An 18,612-nucleotide genomic window follows, 5' to 3' on the forward strand; every position below is an offset into this window, starting at 1 on the left:
CCATACTTGTGTACAGGGGCGCAACTAGACCCGAACTTCGTGGGGGCTAACACTCCCATCCAGGGCTGGCCCAGCACTGGTCACACATAGTGCAACGGTCTGTTTTGGCGCCCCTCCCCATTTCCTCCTTCACCATGAATTTCCTCACTACCACTCACCAACAATGCACCCCATCTCTCTAAAGCACCTTTCTGGCAAACATTTCATTTTTTTATAGCGCTACTCATAGTTTACCCACACTCAGTTCTTTGATCTGCATGGAACACATTCTTTGTAGCAGACACATTAAACCTCTGCGCTGTGTGGGTGTCAGGAGTTCCCATGTGAGTGCACGTTGAGCGATGCGACCGTGTGGGAGTAGGGTAAGAGGAGTGACTGCAGGGCGAGTGAGTTGACCATATGAATTTGGGTGCGGATGTAGGTGCAGAGTGGGACAAATGAATGTATGGTTAGTGATGGTCTTGAGTGAGTATGCACATTCAGCATTTAGGGGAACATGTGAGTGAAGTGTCACATACGTGCAGGGTGAGTAGTGTGCACATGTGACTGCAGGGTGAGGTACAGAGTGACCAGCACAAGTGCATTGTGAGTGCAGAGTGATCACTGTGAGTTCAGGGTAAACGTGTTATCAGTTTGAGTGCCTGGTGATCAGTGTTAATGCATTGTGAGTGCAGAGTGATTACTGTGAGTGCAGGGGGAGCGGGTGAATGGAGTGAGTGCATGGTGATCAGAGTGAGTGCATGGTGATCATTGTGAGTGAAGACTGATCACTGTGAGTGCAGGGTGAGCGGGTGAATGGTGTGAGTGCATGGTGATCAGTGTGAGTGCATTGTGATCGCAGTGGGTGCAATGTGAATGGTGTGAGTGCATGGTGATCAGTGTGAGTGCATTGTGATCGCTGTGAGTGCATGGTGAATGGTGGGAGTGCATGGTGATCAGTGTGAGTGCATGGTGATCACTGTGAGTGCCGGGTGAGCGGGTGAATGGTGTGAGTGCATGGTGATCACTGTGAGTGCAGGGTGAGCGGGTGAATGGAGTGAGTGCATGGTGATCAGTGTGAGTGCATTGAGATCACTGTGAGTGCAGGGTGAGAGGGTGAATGGTGTGAGTGCATTGTGATCACTGTGAGTGCATTGTGATCACTATGAGTGCAGGGTGAGCATGAAAGTGAAGGGCGAGAATGAGGAGTGAGTTGTCTGAATGCAGGGTGAATTTCCAGACACTTGAACTAACTTAGCAGGTTATTGACGGCAGCGTAGGGTTCCAGATATGTTGACCAATTGCTATTATGGCATTAACCAGGGATCAGGGTGGAGGAAATAAATGTTCTGATCTTGCAACAAACTTCCAGTTTTATAATTAGGGTTGTCAGCTCATTATTTTGATGGCCCAGTTGATACAAAAATAAACAGTCACCTAAAGCTGTATTGTCAGCACTTGTCTGTGCATACTTTGAACAGCAAATATAAATATTAGCACTTTTAATTGTGTACAAGGGCTGCCTGAATGGTCCATGACTGATAATAAAATGGAACAAAGACAGAAAAGTCACATTACAAATGTATACATATTTATTTATAAGCATATTTGGTGTCAAGACAAGCAATTTGCAGACTGTTTAAAAAACAAATGGCTGGCTGGCATGTTTCTTTTGGTAACTTGAAACCCTGTGGGCGTTGCCTGCCTGTGTAAATTTAAAAGAAACTTTGTCTCCTTTCTGCTGAGAGCTTCCTCCCAGGACGGGGTTAAACTGGTAGAGCTGAAATGCTTCAGCTGCTTTGGGAGGCAGGATGTCTCCTTTGCTAAAACTGAAAGCACAGACCCTCATTTCAGCTGTAGTGGGAAGCAAGGAGTCTCCTCTGCTATGAAATCGAACACAAAGGAACAGGACTGTCTGTTCATTTGCTGCAGCCCAAGTATTTCAGCTCTACTAATTAACCCCCTCCTGGGAAGGTTAACTGTTAGATCTTTAGGAGACAAAAGCGCAAGTCCTGCCTTATCTATTTCCCCTCCTCCCCCTTTACCTCCCCCACCCCCCACCTCCAGCCCTCAGTTACTGGATCTCGTCAATAAACAGATTCCCATTTGGAAGGGGTGAAGACTTGCACACCGTAAATACTCTGAAAGGGAAGATCTTAGTGTGGAGTGTGCACACCCCTGAGATGGTGTGCCCCACAAATTGAAGAACTATTCTAAGGGATACTGTTCTAGCCACTCATAACAATGACCCCAGAACAGAGGTCTTCAAACTTGGAGGCGCGGTGTGGGGGTGGGGGCTCAAGTGATCCTAGGAGGGGTAGTGCCTGGCCAAAAGAAGCATTATGCTGATAACAGTGCTTTGTTTTCAGTTGAAAACAATTAGCTGCAGTACGCCACTCTGTAATGGGCTCCCGTTAACATCTTTTATCATTTATATCATGTCTGGGAGAGGTTGTTAAGGGTAGGGACTGCAAATATTCTTCAGAACCCCCACCCCTCATTTTTAATAAGTACACTGTGGATACTTTTACATGTTTGTAAGGCCTGCCTGACCAGAATGGTATGTTTGGCATGTATTTGATTGACTTTGATAACGGTCACAGCCGTGGACTGCAATGTAGACATATTTAAACATTGCCAGTTTAATAGAATAATTGTGCAAAATTTTGAGGGTGGGCCCTGATGATTTTTTTTCACTGGGGGAGTGGCAATAAATAGTTTGAAGTCCATTGCCCTAGAAGAATTTGAGCACAAGCTAGACAAATTTAAGAACGCATAAAACACAGGTCCAAGTACATTTTAGCAGCCAAACATTTCTTATTTTGTACGCTTTCAGGAAAGAAACAAGCATGCATATTGCGCAATAGGGATCGTTTTCCTACTAGGAGAAATAATGCTCAGGGCATTTTATACTTTTTTTGTTAACATTCCATTGATTTAGAGTTGTATAATCTTCGTTTATCCACTTAAAATCTACCATGAAAGCATAAATCGCTAAACAGAAACTACATTCGGAAATAACAATCTGTTTTCCACAAACCATGAGGGTTGTAGCAGTAAGCATCCCATCTTTCACTTTTGTTCAGACGATGCCCATAATCGATAATCCCAGTTTTTCCGAAGCCGCAGTTAAATGTGGCCTTCACAATAGGGTAACCAACTCTGCCTTTGGCCAGCCATCCAGCAGCACATAAATGGAAACCTAGAAAAAAGGAAAATAACGGTGAGCTCTCCCTAGTGACCCTCCCTATTATGATTTTGTCCATTTTAGTTAATTATGGAACACAAAGAAGTAAAATTCCATCCACTTTAACTGCATTTAGCCAGTCAGAACAGCATGTAATTAAAGCAAGGACATTATGTCATGCAAGTACATTTTCTTTTCTGTAAAGTCTTCGGGGGGGAAAACAAAATCACTTTTTCCCTCACACAATACAGCTATTCACTTTTTCTCAAAGAGAAAATCGAATGCAGATGCACTGGAAAGCTCTTTACCCCTGAGTCTTTGAGACTATTTATTTACTTAGATAGATTTTAAATTGGATATGGGAGGTGTAAGAGAAGGTTGAAAGCTTCAGGATCATTTTCTTTTTTTCCATATAATCTGAAAAACATAAACAATATTCACAGAAGTGTTTGGCCCTCCTCCCAGTGCGTTGAGAACAGCAAAACACGAAATTACGGCGGTGATAGGGAATGCTGAGATGCAGAATTATCCTGACATGTCTTGAAACTGGCGTTTCCTCACCAGTTTCCACGGGTAATTAATTCGCATATTCCAGGCCATTTTCTGGGGACAAACTTCTCCAGGTGTATTGCAATTTCAATAATACCGCATACAATAAAACTGCCCCTCTCTGAATTTCGATTTGGCCGTAAACTCCAGTTCCCAATCATACAATAAAAACTATTTGAACTCCTTGAAATATTGAAAATAAGGTAGTTTACCTGGAAATAGAGTACCCGCCGACATCTTCTTTATTCATTCCTCACCCCTGGGTCTTCTCTAACATTCTGAATGAGTAATATACCTGGCATGCATACGTCACCTCTATCTGGCTCTTATCAGTGCGGCATTGTAGTATATATTTGACTTTAGGGACCCTCTCTAAGACATATGGGCCGGCCATTCCTGCTCTCTCATGGACACTACAATACACTAACGTGCGTTATCCACATCTGGATACCTGCTTTTCCACTCACCCACCCGGTCCTCTTTCAACTCAACAGAGACCACAAATCATCTTCCCTTTTTTGTAGCTCCTTTGTTTTCATTTCCCTGCCTGCAGTCCACAGACAAGTTAAATCCTCCTCTTTTCCCCACAATTAGGCTGAGATGTGTGCTTGCAGGAGGGTATCCGTGCCACTTGGTAAGCCATGTCTTTGTACCCATCTGCAAAGTTTAGTGTGTGTGTTCAAGTTCAATATAGCACAGTATACCAAGGTAAATCCTCAGAAATCTGGACTTTGGTGCCTGAGGCTTTCTTCCTTCATTTCCCATCACACCTTTTCATAATGCTCCCTGAATGATTTGCCTGGTGGCACCGATTTGCAAGCTCTTAGGCACAAGAAGGGCTAGTGAAGCTGGACGAATCCTTCTAACAGACACATCACCTACGATCGCCATAGCAATGGCAAAATTCCTGGGGTGGTCGTGGGCCATAACAATAAACTCCCTACGCCTATTCACTAAGGTAGTGATTAACAGTAAATAATTTAGCTACCACAGAAGAAGCCAATTTAATTTAACTTGAGAGCCTGCCAATTTTAAATATGCTTTGTAATTTGCTAAATATGATTTTCTTCCCTTTTTTAAACCACGTTTTAACATTTGAAATTTTAATGGATTTTTATAGATGAATAGATTTCTCTTTTACATGGTGATGTTGTTTGACCGTTCAGGGTTTATTTTACACTGCTGCTGATGTTTTATTGTTATCACTCATGTTTTTATCTGTCTTTTGTATATGCTTTTAGGACATAATCTGTCAAATAAAGCTTGTTTGGATTGGTTCGCCTGGTGTATTGGTTTTATTGGCGAAATAGAAGTGATAGTCAGTGACTTTGATTATCCACTATAGGAGAAGGCGACCTTTTCTCAGTCTCCCTCATGGATACTGCAATGCATTGCTATTTACTGCAAACACATCTGTGGCACACACTTTCCCTTGCTCTATATTTTATAGGCAACGTTACGACGTCTCTTATCAGAATGGTTAAAATTATTTAGACTTTGACAAACTTTACACGTTGTGTCTTTGTACTGATGTGTTAAGTTCTGAATGTGAGTTAAAGCTCAATATTGCACAGCATGTTGATGTTTACAAGAAAGGCTATGTGTTGAGTGCAGTCAATACCGAGTTACGCCACTTTGCCTTAGAATAGAGTTAGTCTGAATTCCTTGGTATTACAGGTGGGTTTTCCAGAGTGGTTGATCTCTGTCGTGGGGTGACATCTTTGTTAATGTTCAGAGGAAATGCTGTCGTTTAGCTCGCTTCTTGATGAAGAGGTGGTAACAGAATAGGAGTCTCAGGATTGTCAAGAGTATTCTTGTGTAGACATTGTTTTTATATAGTGTGCAACACTACATTTCTGAAATTACTATGCATTGTAAATAAGAGTTGTTACTCTTACTCAATTTATGGCTCTCAATTTATACACCTGAAAATGATGGAAGTCTTAGTCTGCCATGAAGAGATGTGAAATCATGACCACTACAACACTTACTTCATCAGCAGCTGGTCCTCAGCTCACAAAACCACCACTAACCTGAGCATATTGTTCAACTAATCAATATATGGTGGGTGGCTTGGTCCCAGAAGACAGATGCCTGCTGACTCTGCTCTGCGCAGGCGGTTGGGGAAACCACCAGAAGCAGAGCTGATGAAAATGGACCTTAACTAATAAAAGTATAAGGGAATCCATATATAAAACCTCTGCCTTGGAGAATCTTTGCCTGTCTGGTTTCTTTGGCAGCTACTTTCTGGGAATGGTCTTTTCTTTCACTGTGGCAGCGCATTTCCTCAAACCACATCTACCATTTTCGTGCTCCACTTAACATAGGCTTCTATTCTCTTTACCACATTTCTCATTACAACACGGAACTGTAATACATTGACTAATTATTAACTTTTGGATTCTGCCGCTGAAAGCAGAGATAAGACATTTTATTATATTGAAGTTTCCAATTCAGTTGCAAGTGAAGCTTATTCTCATAAGATGCTACCATTTTAAACTGTCACCCAAGTGCCGGACTGAAAACTGCATATTGGCCTGGCTTACAAACACATTCTTCTCAAGCCAATGAAACTACAATATTCAAACACCTGATTAATTTTGGCAATTCTAGAATTGTATAGAATCTGAATCCTTGATTACTTTCATGAGACATAACTTTATTTTTTCTCTTTGGTCTTGGGTTTCTTAAATTTTTCTTTTGCTTAGGGAATAAAGCTTGGAAAAAAGTGCATAGTACTACAGACTGGATTTATATGCTATTTTTTCTTCTCCTGTATTGGCAAAACAAGGAAATTAAAGTTATTTACCTACCAGCTTATCTACTTCTTCACAGAAAACTCTGCCTTCCGGAGAATCTTCTGCAATTCCTGTATGCACGGCGGAAGCAGTACCTACTAAACAAACTGCTGACGTTTCATCAACATTATCAAAATTAACTCCAATACCAAGAGCCTCTAATTCCCATTTACCTAACCCATCTAACAATTTCAGTGGCTCTACAAATGAATGCCCTAAAATGATCCTCAGTCGTCAGTTAAGTCATCTCCTTTATTCATGGAATTGCTTTTGAACAAAATAAGAGATCTGAGGTCATATGTAAAAGAAACTTCTAAATACTCACAAACCTAGAATGATGAATGGTTTCAGTTGGGAAAAAAGAGTGACTGTGGATAAACAAGGAGGAAGCCATTTGCAAGACTCCAAGACAAAAATGAATTACATTTTAGCACAAATTGTCCTTCACAAAAAAACAGTCAGATGATTTGGAAAATTGCAATACAAGGAATAATCCTTGAAATTCTGGCTTACTAAAATGCATGGTTGAGAATGACCCCTTTGTTTCACTCCATCCTTTACACCCAAAATGTTAGAAATGCCAGCATCAATCTCTAAAAAATCCAAGCAGCACACAGATTGTATCATAAGGCTAGGTTTTCTACTTTAAATAATTAGCTCAGATGTGTTATCATTTTTTCATGATTACAAGGGTAAATGTGGCTGCCAAAGTAAAAAAAGGAAATCTCATGGTCCGGTCACAATTTATTATTTTCTCAGGGAATTGCAAAAGCCACTGGAGAGAGGTGACAGAAATATCTTCAATTAAGAAACGGAAGAATTCAAGACAATTACTACTCATCAGAGCCAATGTCACAACTTAGAAACAAAAAAGGGACATTTTGGAACCTTCCATAAGTGACAAGCTACCTTAGATGTGGTTCTTGCTTGGTGTTAGAAATGGGGATTCTGGTTGGCTAGGTTATGCATTTAAGCGAGGAAGAACCCACCACTCTAGTCAGGATAAGGCAGTAACACACCCAAGATAACCTCTGCTCACCCCATTTGTAGCTTGGCAGAGCAGTCAGGCTTATCTTAGAGGCAATGTGTAAAGTGTTTGCGCAACACACCAGTGACACACTAGGTACACCACAAAAGAGACTCCAAAAAACGCTATATAAAAATATCCTATGTATTGTAGATAAAACACATAGGCCACAATCACATAAATCACTTTGCCACTAGGCAATTGTCTTACACATAACAGTTAGTGCACAAGGTAAATACGTAGGGCCTCATTTATGAAAAGTGATGCATCGCTGCATAAAAACAGCGATGCGTCACTTTTCACTGCGCCCTCCTTGCGACACCAATGATGCGTCATATTTACAGTATGACGCATCATGGCGCAAGGAGTTACAGATACGTCAGTATTGGATGCATAAAACCTAACTTGCTCAATGTAAATCCGTATGGGAATGTAGGCCGCAGGAACACCTGCGCACCTAGTACAAGTAGTGTGGGGATTTCCAATAAATGTTCCCTTAATCTGGCTAGTTCCAATTTGGGGGTCTGTCCTGGGCTCACTCTGCGATGGCCACAAACGTACAGAAAGAGAAATTCCCAACCCCCAAGTGAGTGGCAGATGCCTCCAACCGTATTGCGGGGCAGCTACTGCAGGAAAACACAGCCTCTGCAACCCCAGCGCAGCTCCTCCTGGCTGCGCCACTCGTGCTTCTCCTAATTCCTTGGTCGGACCTCAGGAGTCAAGGCGTGTCTTCGGCTCCCTGTGCACGGCAACCTACTCTCCTGAGGCCCAACAGCTGCTGCGACTTATAGCCGGACCCCTCCTGCTCCAGGGAATCGGTGGGGCAGCACTCTGCTTCTTAGGTGCCAGGCAACCTGTTAAATGCCTGGCCATGTCGGGAGTTGCCAAAGCGACTCCTTCTCTCCACAGCTTCTCGGCAGGCATACACACTGGAGGCTAGGGAGGGGGGAGAACGCTTCCATGCTTAAGGTCTTCCCTCCGTGGCCCAAAACCTGTGAGGCAACTTGCAGCACCTGCCATGCTTCTTGTGTTACCATCCTTCAAAAATAAAAGTGCGTCACACACGATTATTGTTGTTAAAAGGATTGCCCAATAAAGCGCTCACCACGTGCTTGTTGTGGTTGGTTTCTTTCTTCTCAGCACTTCCTTAGTTGGGGATTAGAAATCCAGCATTCCACGTGCTCTTTGAGAAAGGACCGTACCGGCCACACAGGAGGAGGCATCGCTATCGTCCATAAGAAATCCATCCGCATCTCAACCAGCTCAGACGTCAATCTCGCCAACTCTGAACACCTTCACTTCCAGATCCACACCGACCCCAAAACCACACTCAGAGGCACCCTCCTTTACAGGCCACCAGGACCCCGTGCACAATTTAGTGAAGACATCACGGACTTCATCACTCCACACGCGCTCCCCTCCGAGGATTACATCCTTCTGGGAGACCTCAACTTTCACCTTGAAAAGAACAACGACCGCAACACCACCTCCCTTTTGGACAACCTCGCCAACCTCGGACTTAAACAACTTGTCACTTCCCCCACCCACATTGCAGGTCACACACTCGACCCTATCTTCACCTCCAGCAAACATGTCTCCTTTAGCCACACCACAGCTCTCCTTTGGACTGACCACAGCTGCGTTCACTTTACCTACAACAAGCCCACTTCCAACAACCACCCCCAACCCACTCTGCAAAGAAACTGGAACAAAATCACCATCGACCAGATCTCATCATCGCTTCTTCAAAACCCCCCAGCCCACTCCTCAAACCCAGACCAAGCAGCCACCAACCTCACCCAATGGTTATCCAACAGCGCCGACATCCTAGCACCACTGAAAAAACGACAAATCAAACTAGGCAGCAAGAAGGCCTCCTGGTTCAACGATGATCTTAAGAAATCCAAGAAACTCTGTCGCTCCCTGGAGAAGGCCTGGAAAAAAGACCCAACCACCAGCACCAAGGACGCCTTCAAAAACGCCACCCGCATACACCACCGACTGATCCGGAATGCCAAGAAAGCCGTTTTCAAGGACCGACTAGATAACAACGCCCACAACAGCAAGGAATTATTCAACATCGTCAAGGAATTCACCAACCCCTCAGCCAACTCCAACGACATCACCCCCTCTCAAGCCCTCTGCGACTCCCTAGCCTCATTCTTCCACAACAAAATTGCTGACATCCACAACAGCTTCGACAACCGACCCGAAGACCAACCCACCCAACCCACTGAGGACACCATCCGTCTGATGAACTCTATCCACTCAGGATCCCCCACAGACCCATGCCCTCACCACATCTTTAACAAAGCAGACTCCATTATAGCACCGCACCTCCGAGACGTCATCAACTGCTCCCTCAACTCTGCAACCTTCCCGGAAAGCTGGAAACATGCCGAACTCAGCGCCCTCCTGAAGAAACCCACAGCTGACCCCACCAAACTCAAAAACTACCGCCCTATCTCACTCCTTCCTTTCCCGGCCAAAGTCATCGAGAAAGCGGTCAACAACCAGCTCGCCGCATTCCTCGAAACCAACAAATCCCTCGACTCCTCACAATCCGGCTTCCGAGCCAAGCACAGCACTGAAACCGCCCTCATCGCAGCAACAGACGACATTTGAACTCTACTGGACAATGGAGACACAGTCGCCCTCATCCTCCTCGACCTCTCCGCAGCCTTCGACACGGTCTGTCATAGCACCCTTTTACAACGCCTCAGAAACGTCGGAATCCAAGGAAAAGCACTGGAATGGATCACCTCGTTCCTCACCGGAAGAACCCAGAGAGTCCGCCTTCCACCATTCAAGTCAGAGGCCACTGAAGTCATCTGCGGCGTACCACAAGGATCTTCACTCAGCCCCACCCTCTTCAACGTATACATGAGCCCCCTCGCGGCCATCGCACGCCAACATAACCTCAACATCATCTCCTACGCTGATGACACTCAACTGATCTTCTCACTCACCAAAGACCCTATCACCGCCAAAACCAACCTGCATGAAGGAATGAAAAAAGTAGCCGAATGGATGAAGCACAGCCGCCTGAAACTGAACTCAGACAAAACAGAAGTCCTCATCCTAGGCACCTCCCCCTCCGCCTGGGATGACTCTTGGTGGCCAGAGGCCCTTGGAAAAGCACCCATCCCGACGGACCACGCACGGAACCTGGGCGTCATCCTGGATTCCTCACTCTCGATGAACAGACAAGTCAACGCCGTTTCTTCATCTTGCTTCAACATTCTTCGCATGCTCAAAAAAACATTTCGCTGGATCCCCACCGAAACTAGAAAAACAGTCACCCACGCTCTGGTCACGAGCCGTCTGGACTACGGAAACACCCTCTACGCCGGTACCACCGCAAAACTCCAGAAAAAACTCCAACGCATCCAGAACGCTTCAGCCAGGCTCATACTAGACATCCCGCGTAAAGATCACATCTCTGGACACCTGAAAAACCTCCACTGGCTCCCCGTCAATAAGAGGATTACTTTCCGACTCCTAACCCACGCACACAAAGCGCTCTACGAAATCGGACCCGAATGCCTCAACTCAAGACTGTCCTTCTACACCCCCTCCCGCCAGCTACGATCCGCCAACCAAGCCCTTGCCACTGTACCTCGCATCAACAAAACCACCATGGGAGGTAGATCCTTCTCCTACCTGGCAGCTAAAACCTGGAACTCACTTCCCACTCACCTTCGCCTTACTCAGAACCACCTAGCATTCAGAAAGCAACTTAAAACGTGGATATTTGACAAATAATTCCCCACCCTTCTCCAAGCGCCTGAGACCCTCTGGGTATGTAGCGCGCTATATAAATTTATTGACTTGACTTGACTTGACTATAAAGTGCAGACCCTGCACTTTTCTTTTTAAAAAGGTGAAGAACAGTCCAGTCCTTCGCCTGCTCCAGCCAGGTGCAGAAACTGCATTCCGTCACACATAAGGGCAGCGTCGTCACACAGTCCTTCAGCTCTTCTTCCAGGTAGGTTCCATTTAAAACCAGCAAGGATCCTTCCTGAATTCTTTTATCTCCCTGAGACTTTCAACAGGAAACAAGCACACACAAGCCCTTGGAGATTGTTCACAAGCAGGATACCACAGCACGGCAAAAAGAGTAATTCCTTTTCCTCTACCACAGATAAAAGAAGCAACTGCAGGCCAACTCACCCCCCACAAAGAAAAGGCAACGCTTCCCACACAGTTCTTCTGCTCTTCTTCTTAGCATGGTCCTCTTTTTTCCTAAAGTAATCTAAAGTCTTGGGTTTTAGGTCTCATACTTATACCACATTTTGTCATTGTTCTCTTTATGGTAGAGTCTCTGATCTCAGTCCAAACCAGTTCTGTCCTCCCTGGTCCAGCATCACCAAAGGGGGTGGAGAAAGCATTGTGCAGAGGAGACTCAGACTATTCAGGTGCTAGCCAAACTCTTACCACCTCTCTACTCTAAATGCAAACTAGGTCTATTCCGCCCAGTGATGAATCGCCCAAGCAAGGCAGGACACACCTCAACTACCCTTGTGATTGTCTAGAGTGAATGCACATCCCCAGCTCCTGCCGCTCCAAAACCAGACGCTAAATACACAAACAAGCAGAGGCACACAGAATGGTCATGTAAGAAAATGCCCAGTATCTAAAAGTGACATTTTCAAACACACAATTTAAAAACCACCTTTACCAAAAGGTGTGCTATTAAATTCTGAGTTCAGAGAGCCTAAACTCCGTTTCTCCATCTTGTCCCTATTGAAAGTTACACGTGTAAAAGGTTACAGTGCAGCTCCAATGATAACCTATCGGACCGACAGCCTTTGAATAGTGAAACTTGAAACACACAGTATTTCCCTATCAGTACATGTCACACACACCAATACATGTCCTCCCTTTCACATACACTGCACCCTGCCCATGGGGTTATCTTGGGCCTTCCTGATGGGTGCCTTACATGTAAGGTAAGGGATGGTTTGGGCCTGGCAGTTTAAAACTGCACGCTCAGACACTACAGTGGCATGTCTGAGACACATTTACAGGGCTACTCATGTGGGTGGCACAATCATTGCTTCAAGACCACTAGTAGCATTTGATTTACAGGTCCTGGCACACTCAGTGCACTTTACTAGGGATTTACCAGTAAATCAAATATGCCCATCATGGATAACCAATCCTCATCATAATTTATACAAAGAGCATATGCACTTTAGCACTGATCAGCAGTGGTGAAGTGCCCAGAATCTTATAGTCAACAAAAACAGGGTCAGAAATAGAGGAGCAGAAATCCCCCATATGATAACGTATGGAAAAACAGGACCCCAAATATGGGGAATATACAATATGTGTACCAGAATATTTGCCCCATCAGTCAAAATTGTATCAAAACCAACATCCTTATGTGTAGCAAGGAGGTCCTAAAACCCGAGTACGGGTAGTATTTCACATGTGTTGACGATCCAGTTTGTACGTATTGTTGCGATGTTCGGACGCAAGTGCACTGTGAGCCGTACGTTATCATATGGGGCACATATTTGAGGAATTTCTGAAAGACAGAATATAAATAGATCTAGATTATCACTACCTTCGGGACAGAATTACAACAGACAGGAAGGTATTACACCAAGGAAGACATAGCCCTGAATACGATGCAGATTATTGTGCCCATATCGCAACGAAACACGTGTTGGCTTAGGAACCTAAACAACAGAACAAAAGACAAAAAAAAGAAGATATATAAGGAAACAAAGATTGTCCACACTGAAATTATATACTTTATAGTAACTATATTTGTGTGTGCTGGGGGACTTTGTTGAAGCACCTTTGGTTCAACACTACATGGAAATAGCCTGTTGTTCAACTGATATTCACTGGACTGTCACTGCTAAGATTAGATTCAATAAAAGAGGAGGCAAGATAGAGACCTTGTTATAGAGACTTGGAAGCAAGATTTGACCCCTTCTATTCTTCTTTCATACATTGAAAAGGAATGCCAACAGAGAATTTCTATCCCCCATATTGCTGCTGTGTTCTCTTGTATCCAACAAATCCCAGAAGGTGAGAGGGATGGTAAGGTGCAGAGTACTGGGTAGGGTTGAAGAGTGAAGAGGTTGGAAGAGGTGTGCATCAGGGAAGATGGGCTGAAGCAGGGGAGGGAACAAAAGGGGAGAAATGCAGCAGTTCTGAGCTTTGAGTCTAGGAAAATGTTACAATAATATGAATGGTTGAGATCCCTAGCTGGGGATGGCCTAAGAATTATTATATAATTCTTTTGGAAGTCTGGAATAACAGACCAGCTATAGTTTGTGTTAGAAATCGGGCTGCGGGTTGTCTGGGGTGTGATACCTAGTCAAGCACCAAACACAATCATTATCAGGGTAAGGCACAAGCAAACCCCAAATTTACCTGTGCTCAACTCACTGATAGCTTGACAAAGAGCAGTCAGGCTTAACTTAGAGGCAATGTGTAGAGTACTTGTGCAACACTTCAAACAGTAAAACAGTGAAAACACCACACAAAAAGATTCCACTCCAGGTTAGAAAAATAGAGGTTACATTAATCAACCAAACTAGACTAAAACCACAAAACTCCAATCAGTAGAACCGGAGATATGATTTTTTAACAAAGAAAACTGCAATGTAGCACCTAAAAGCATAAGGCGTCAACTGCAGCTATCTGGTCGCGGTGGACCGGGTCAAAATCAAAAGTCCAAGCCGACTGTGATGGGGTGCAGGTCAGATGCAATCCCTATAGGTTTATCTTCTTGAGTTTTGTCCTGTTCATATAAAAGAACATTGCAGGGAGCAAGAAGTGTGTCGCTGGCAGTGATCAGCATGGCGAGAGGAGCAGGCCAGGTGTCATGGACAGGTGGGCTGATACCTCGAGTTGGTGGTCCTCTGATGCGATCGATGCATGTGCGGTGAAAAGACGGGCTGGCAGTGGCTCATGTGATTTTCAGTGTGAATGGACTAGATTGCAGTTGTGAATAGGCCAAACGCTTCAACTGAAGAGCTCAAAAGCCACACCAAGGCTCCAGGACATCAGAGGCACCTATTAGAGGTCTGGAACTCGCTGAATATAGGTCTGTGGGGGAGCCTGTTATGTCCCGGAAGCTCAGATCAGGAGGCTAGCCCTTTGAGTAATTCTGGGATCTAGTTGGAGTTGCAGGTCCTGTTCTTCTTCCCCAGGCAAGAGTTTAACAGGCAACAGGTCATCACAGGCGAGGAGCAGTTCCTGTAGAACAGCAGTCCAGCAGAGTGGCAGTCCTTGTAGCAGAACAGCAGTCCTTCCTGGCAGAGTATCCACAGGTTCAGAAGTACACTAAAGCGGTGGTGTCTTTGGTGCTTATTTTATACCAAGTTGTGTCTTTGAAGTGGGGAGAAGCTTCAAGCAAAATTCCTTTGAAGTGCACAGTTGCCCTGCCTTTCCTGCCCTGGCTCCAGACTAACTACAGAGGGTATGAGGCCTTTGTGTCGCGATAGGACACAGCCTATTCAAGTGTAAGTGGGGCTGTGCCCAGCTTCTCCCTCCCATCCTGCCAATGATGGCCCATCCAGCTACACCTAAGCTCCCATCGTGTGTGGCCGTCAAGGAAGAATGCACAAAGTGTAACTGACAACTGCACCCACTCAGGTGATCAGAGACAGGCTGCAGGCACCAAGTGGCTAAGGCATGAAAATGCCAACTTTTTCAAGTTCCAATTTACTTCAAACTCACATTTTGATCGTGAGACAGATGTTGCGGCGGTGCTAAACAAGAAATTCATTTTCCTTGTCCTTCCAAAGAGGTTAATCAATTTAATACCTCTGCCCCTATCTGCCACTGGAGATATCTCATTCGGGAATCCCAGTTATCTTCCGATTTTTTGATCAAGGGGTCAAGAAATTGCACATGATCTACATTTGTCCTGAAGATGGTCTCATTGACTTGAAGCAAATGAGACAGAAACGTCAACTACTGATTCATTCTCTTTCTAGTGATTGTTAATTAATTTATCTCTGAGTGCTGAATCCTATGTATAGGACTAACTCACTTTATTGTTCAATGAAGATGGATAGCCATACATTGATAACTAGAATATTTCCTGATATCTGATTTAAATGTTCTCTGTTGTCAATGTTTGATGAGTTTTTTCGCTGTTACTTCTGTACCTTTATATTTCCTATTTATAATATTTGAAATATATTTTTCTACTTTTGTTCACCCATTTTTTAATTGATTTACTAATCTATATTGTTCAATTCAGTATATATATGTATATATGTATATATATACAACTACTACCAATCATTTCTTTTTTTGAATAAAATACCTTGTAGGCATCTTTACCTTTCTAACTTTCTCAAAGTGGTATTTTCAGAATTTTTATTTGAAATCCAACTTCACCATAAGTTAGGATTTCAAAATAGCATTTCAGAGACACCTTAAAATGAACTGGGTATCTCTTCCCATTTGGAACTTACACTTATAATATGTAATAAGGCAGTTCAAATGTTATCCTATGGTAAAGATAGGCTTTGCAGTAGTGAAAAACGAATTTAAGAGTTTTTCACCACGAGGACATGTAAAAATTAAAGTACATGTACTACTTTTTAAATACATTGCACCCTGTCTTCTGGGCTTTCCATGGCCTACCCTAGGAGTAACTTTAATGTTTTAAAAAGGAAGGGTTGGGCTCGGCAAAAGATCTATTTTGTCAGGTCAAAATGGCTGTTCAAACTGCGCACATAGGCTCTGTAATGGCAAGCCTGAGGCATGTTTAAGGTGCTACTTAAGTGGGTGGCACAATCAGTGCTGCAGGCCCACAAGTAGAATTTAATTTACAGGCCCTGGGCATATGTATTGCCACTTTAATAGGGACTTACAAGTAAAGTGAATAGGCCAATTGGGATAAGTCAATGTTACCAGGTTTGTAAGGCGAGAGCACAATCTCTTTAGCACAGGTTAGTAGTGGTACAGTGCACAGAGCCCTAAAGCCAACAAAAATGAATTCAGCAAAAATAGGAGAGGAAGGCAAAAATGTTTGGGGAAGACCCTCCAGAAAGGGCCAGGTCCAACAACGTATCTCTAAGGGAGAAGTGTGGCTCAATGGTTAGAGCAGCAGACCCTGATGCAGAGGTCTGGTCCGGGACCAGGGTTCAATTCCCCGCCTCGGCGGGTCTTGGGCTCAAAATTCCACGGACCTGATAATTCTCGCCTCAGTGCCTATTCAAATCATGGAGTGCAACTCTGGGCATTAGCTTGCTTAATCTCCACAATGGCCCCACAACGCTAAGGATGCCTGGATCCACCTTGGGGGTGCCCAGGAGTGGACACCTCACAGGGAAAACCAGGAAGGGTTCCACAGCGGTATTCGTACAAACGCCTTGAGACCCTTGCGGGTGAGTAGTGCGCTATACAAGTATCAATTTACATTTACAAGGGACCAACCTTAAAATAATCTAGGTTAGCAAATCATCTTGCCCCAATAACTGCAAAGTGTACTTGCTTCCTAATGTTTATGATACACTTCATACTTTTGTGAACATTAGAGGTGTAACATTTTGACCTTGAACCATCTCTATCTGATTCAGTCTTCTAACAAAGGCTGAGAAGGAATATGGACACTCACACATATATCAGATTCTCAAAGAGACCTGAATTTTAATCCTGGCTCATTATATGTGCCTAATTATGATATTACAAAATTTTTCTCCACTCTAACTGTTGAGATTTCCAACTTTGTAGGACCTATTATTACTGCTGTTGATTTTAACTGTATTTTGGATACTTAGCTAGACACTTCTAATCCTGTACACACAGAATGTATCAAACAAACTAGGATTAACCACTGCAGCATAATGAACACATCTAATATTGTAGGCTTGTTGAGGTATTTGATTCCAAAGAAGAAGGCATACAGATCATTTTCTAGCCCTCACAATTGGTATTCTTGCACAGACCATGTCCTGATAAGCACTACGATTAGTGATCATTGTATGATTGACAATCGCCATTTGCTATATTTTGATCACCACACTAGTTCAATCTCTTGGCAACAGTCAACAGAGCCAAGGTGGTCTTTTCCTACTGTTATACTGAAAAAAACAGGACAATATTATGCACATGAAGACTGAAATCAATGAATGTATTCAACATAAAATTATGCACCAAACAGTATTGTGTGGCACTTTATAAACTCATATAGCGACTCAGTCCTTCTTAACACATGTTACTAGGGCAAAACAGATGGAAGAAGATATGCTCTAGAAAAAGTAAGTAGGCACTCAGAGCAGTTAGTAGACTTTTCACAGGATGCAGAAATCACTGCTCTCAAAGGCCAAATTAAAGGGGCTCTTAATGCTAAAGTAAATAGGAAAGTTTATTTTCTGTTTCAGGCATTTTAAACTTGAGAGACATTACGGGCCTTTGTGAGTAAATTTCCATAAAACTCAAATTTGATTACATCTTTTAAAAATGATAAGAGTAGAATATGTCACAGCCAACCAGAAATCCTTGAGACATTGCAGCAATTGTACAGTGAAGTATATCAATATACTACTGATTGCAACAGTCACATTACTACTCCCAATGTTAATAATTTAGGTATCCCTGTGGTTAAGGAACTGGAAAATATTCATCTGGTCACAAAGATCACAGAGGAAGAGTTTAGGATGCTTGAGATTAGAATGCTTATTTCTTATTTACCTCCTGGCAAAGCTCCAGGGGCTGACAGTATCCCGGGAAAATCTATAAAATACTAATATATACAAATAAACCACTTTTTAAAGTATCCTTAATAAAATTAGTTTAAAGAAGCAAATTCCATCTTATGGTCTGAATCAATTATCTTGATATTTCTGAGCAAAGGCAAAGATGCAAACAAATGTAAATCCTATCACCCAAAATCCCAGACTCCAATATATTTACTAAATACTTGCAGACAGGCTCATTGCCACTTTCTCAATGCTGACCTCTAACAATTAACATTGTATTGTACTGGACTGAGACACTACTTGATTTACTAGTTTAGTTGCATCATTGATTGACCTTGCAGAGACACAGCAAGATTCACTATTTACCATATTACTAGATGCTGAGAGGAC

General features: G+C 43.4%; 1 protein-coding gene across 1 annotated transcript in view; it reads right to left on the minus strand.

Annotated features, from left to right (window-relative positions):
• Positions 1-18,612, minus strand: part of TNFAIP6 (TNF alpha induced protein 6) — a 212,086-nt gene that overhangs the window by 96,840 nt on the left and 96,634 nt on the right. Inside the window, exon 3 of the mRNA XM_086957242.1 lies at positions 3,020-3,181. Within this exon, the coding sequence (XP_086813368.1) occupies positions 3,020-3,181 (162 nt within the window). The remainder of the gene's footprint in view (positions 1-3,019; positions 3,182-18,612) is intronic.

Source organism: Lissotriton vulgaris, chromosome 2_1 (genome assembly GCF_964263255.1).
Source record: "Lissotriton vulgaris chromosome 2_1, aLisVul1.2, whole genome shotgun sequence".
Classification (NCBI taxonomy): Eukaryota; Metazoa; Chordata; class Amphibia; order Caudata; family Salamandridae; genus Lissotriton; species Lissotriton vulgaris.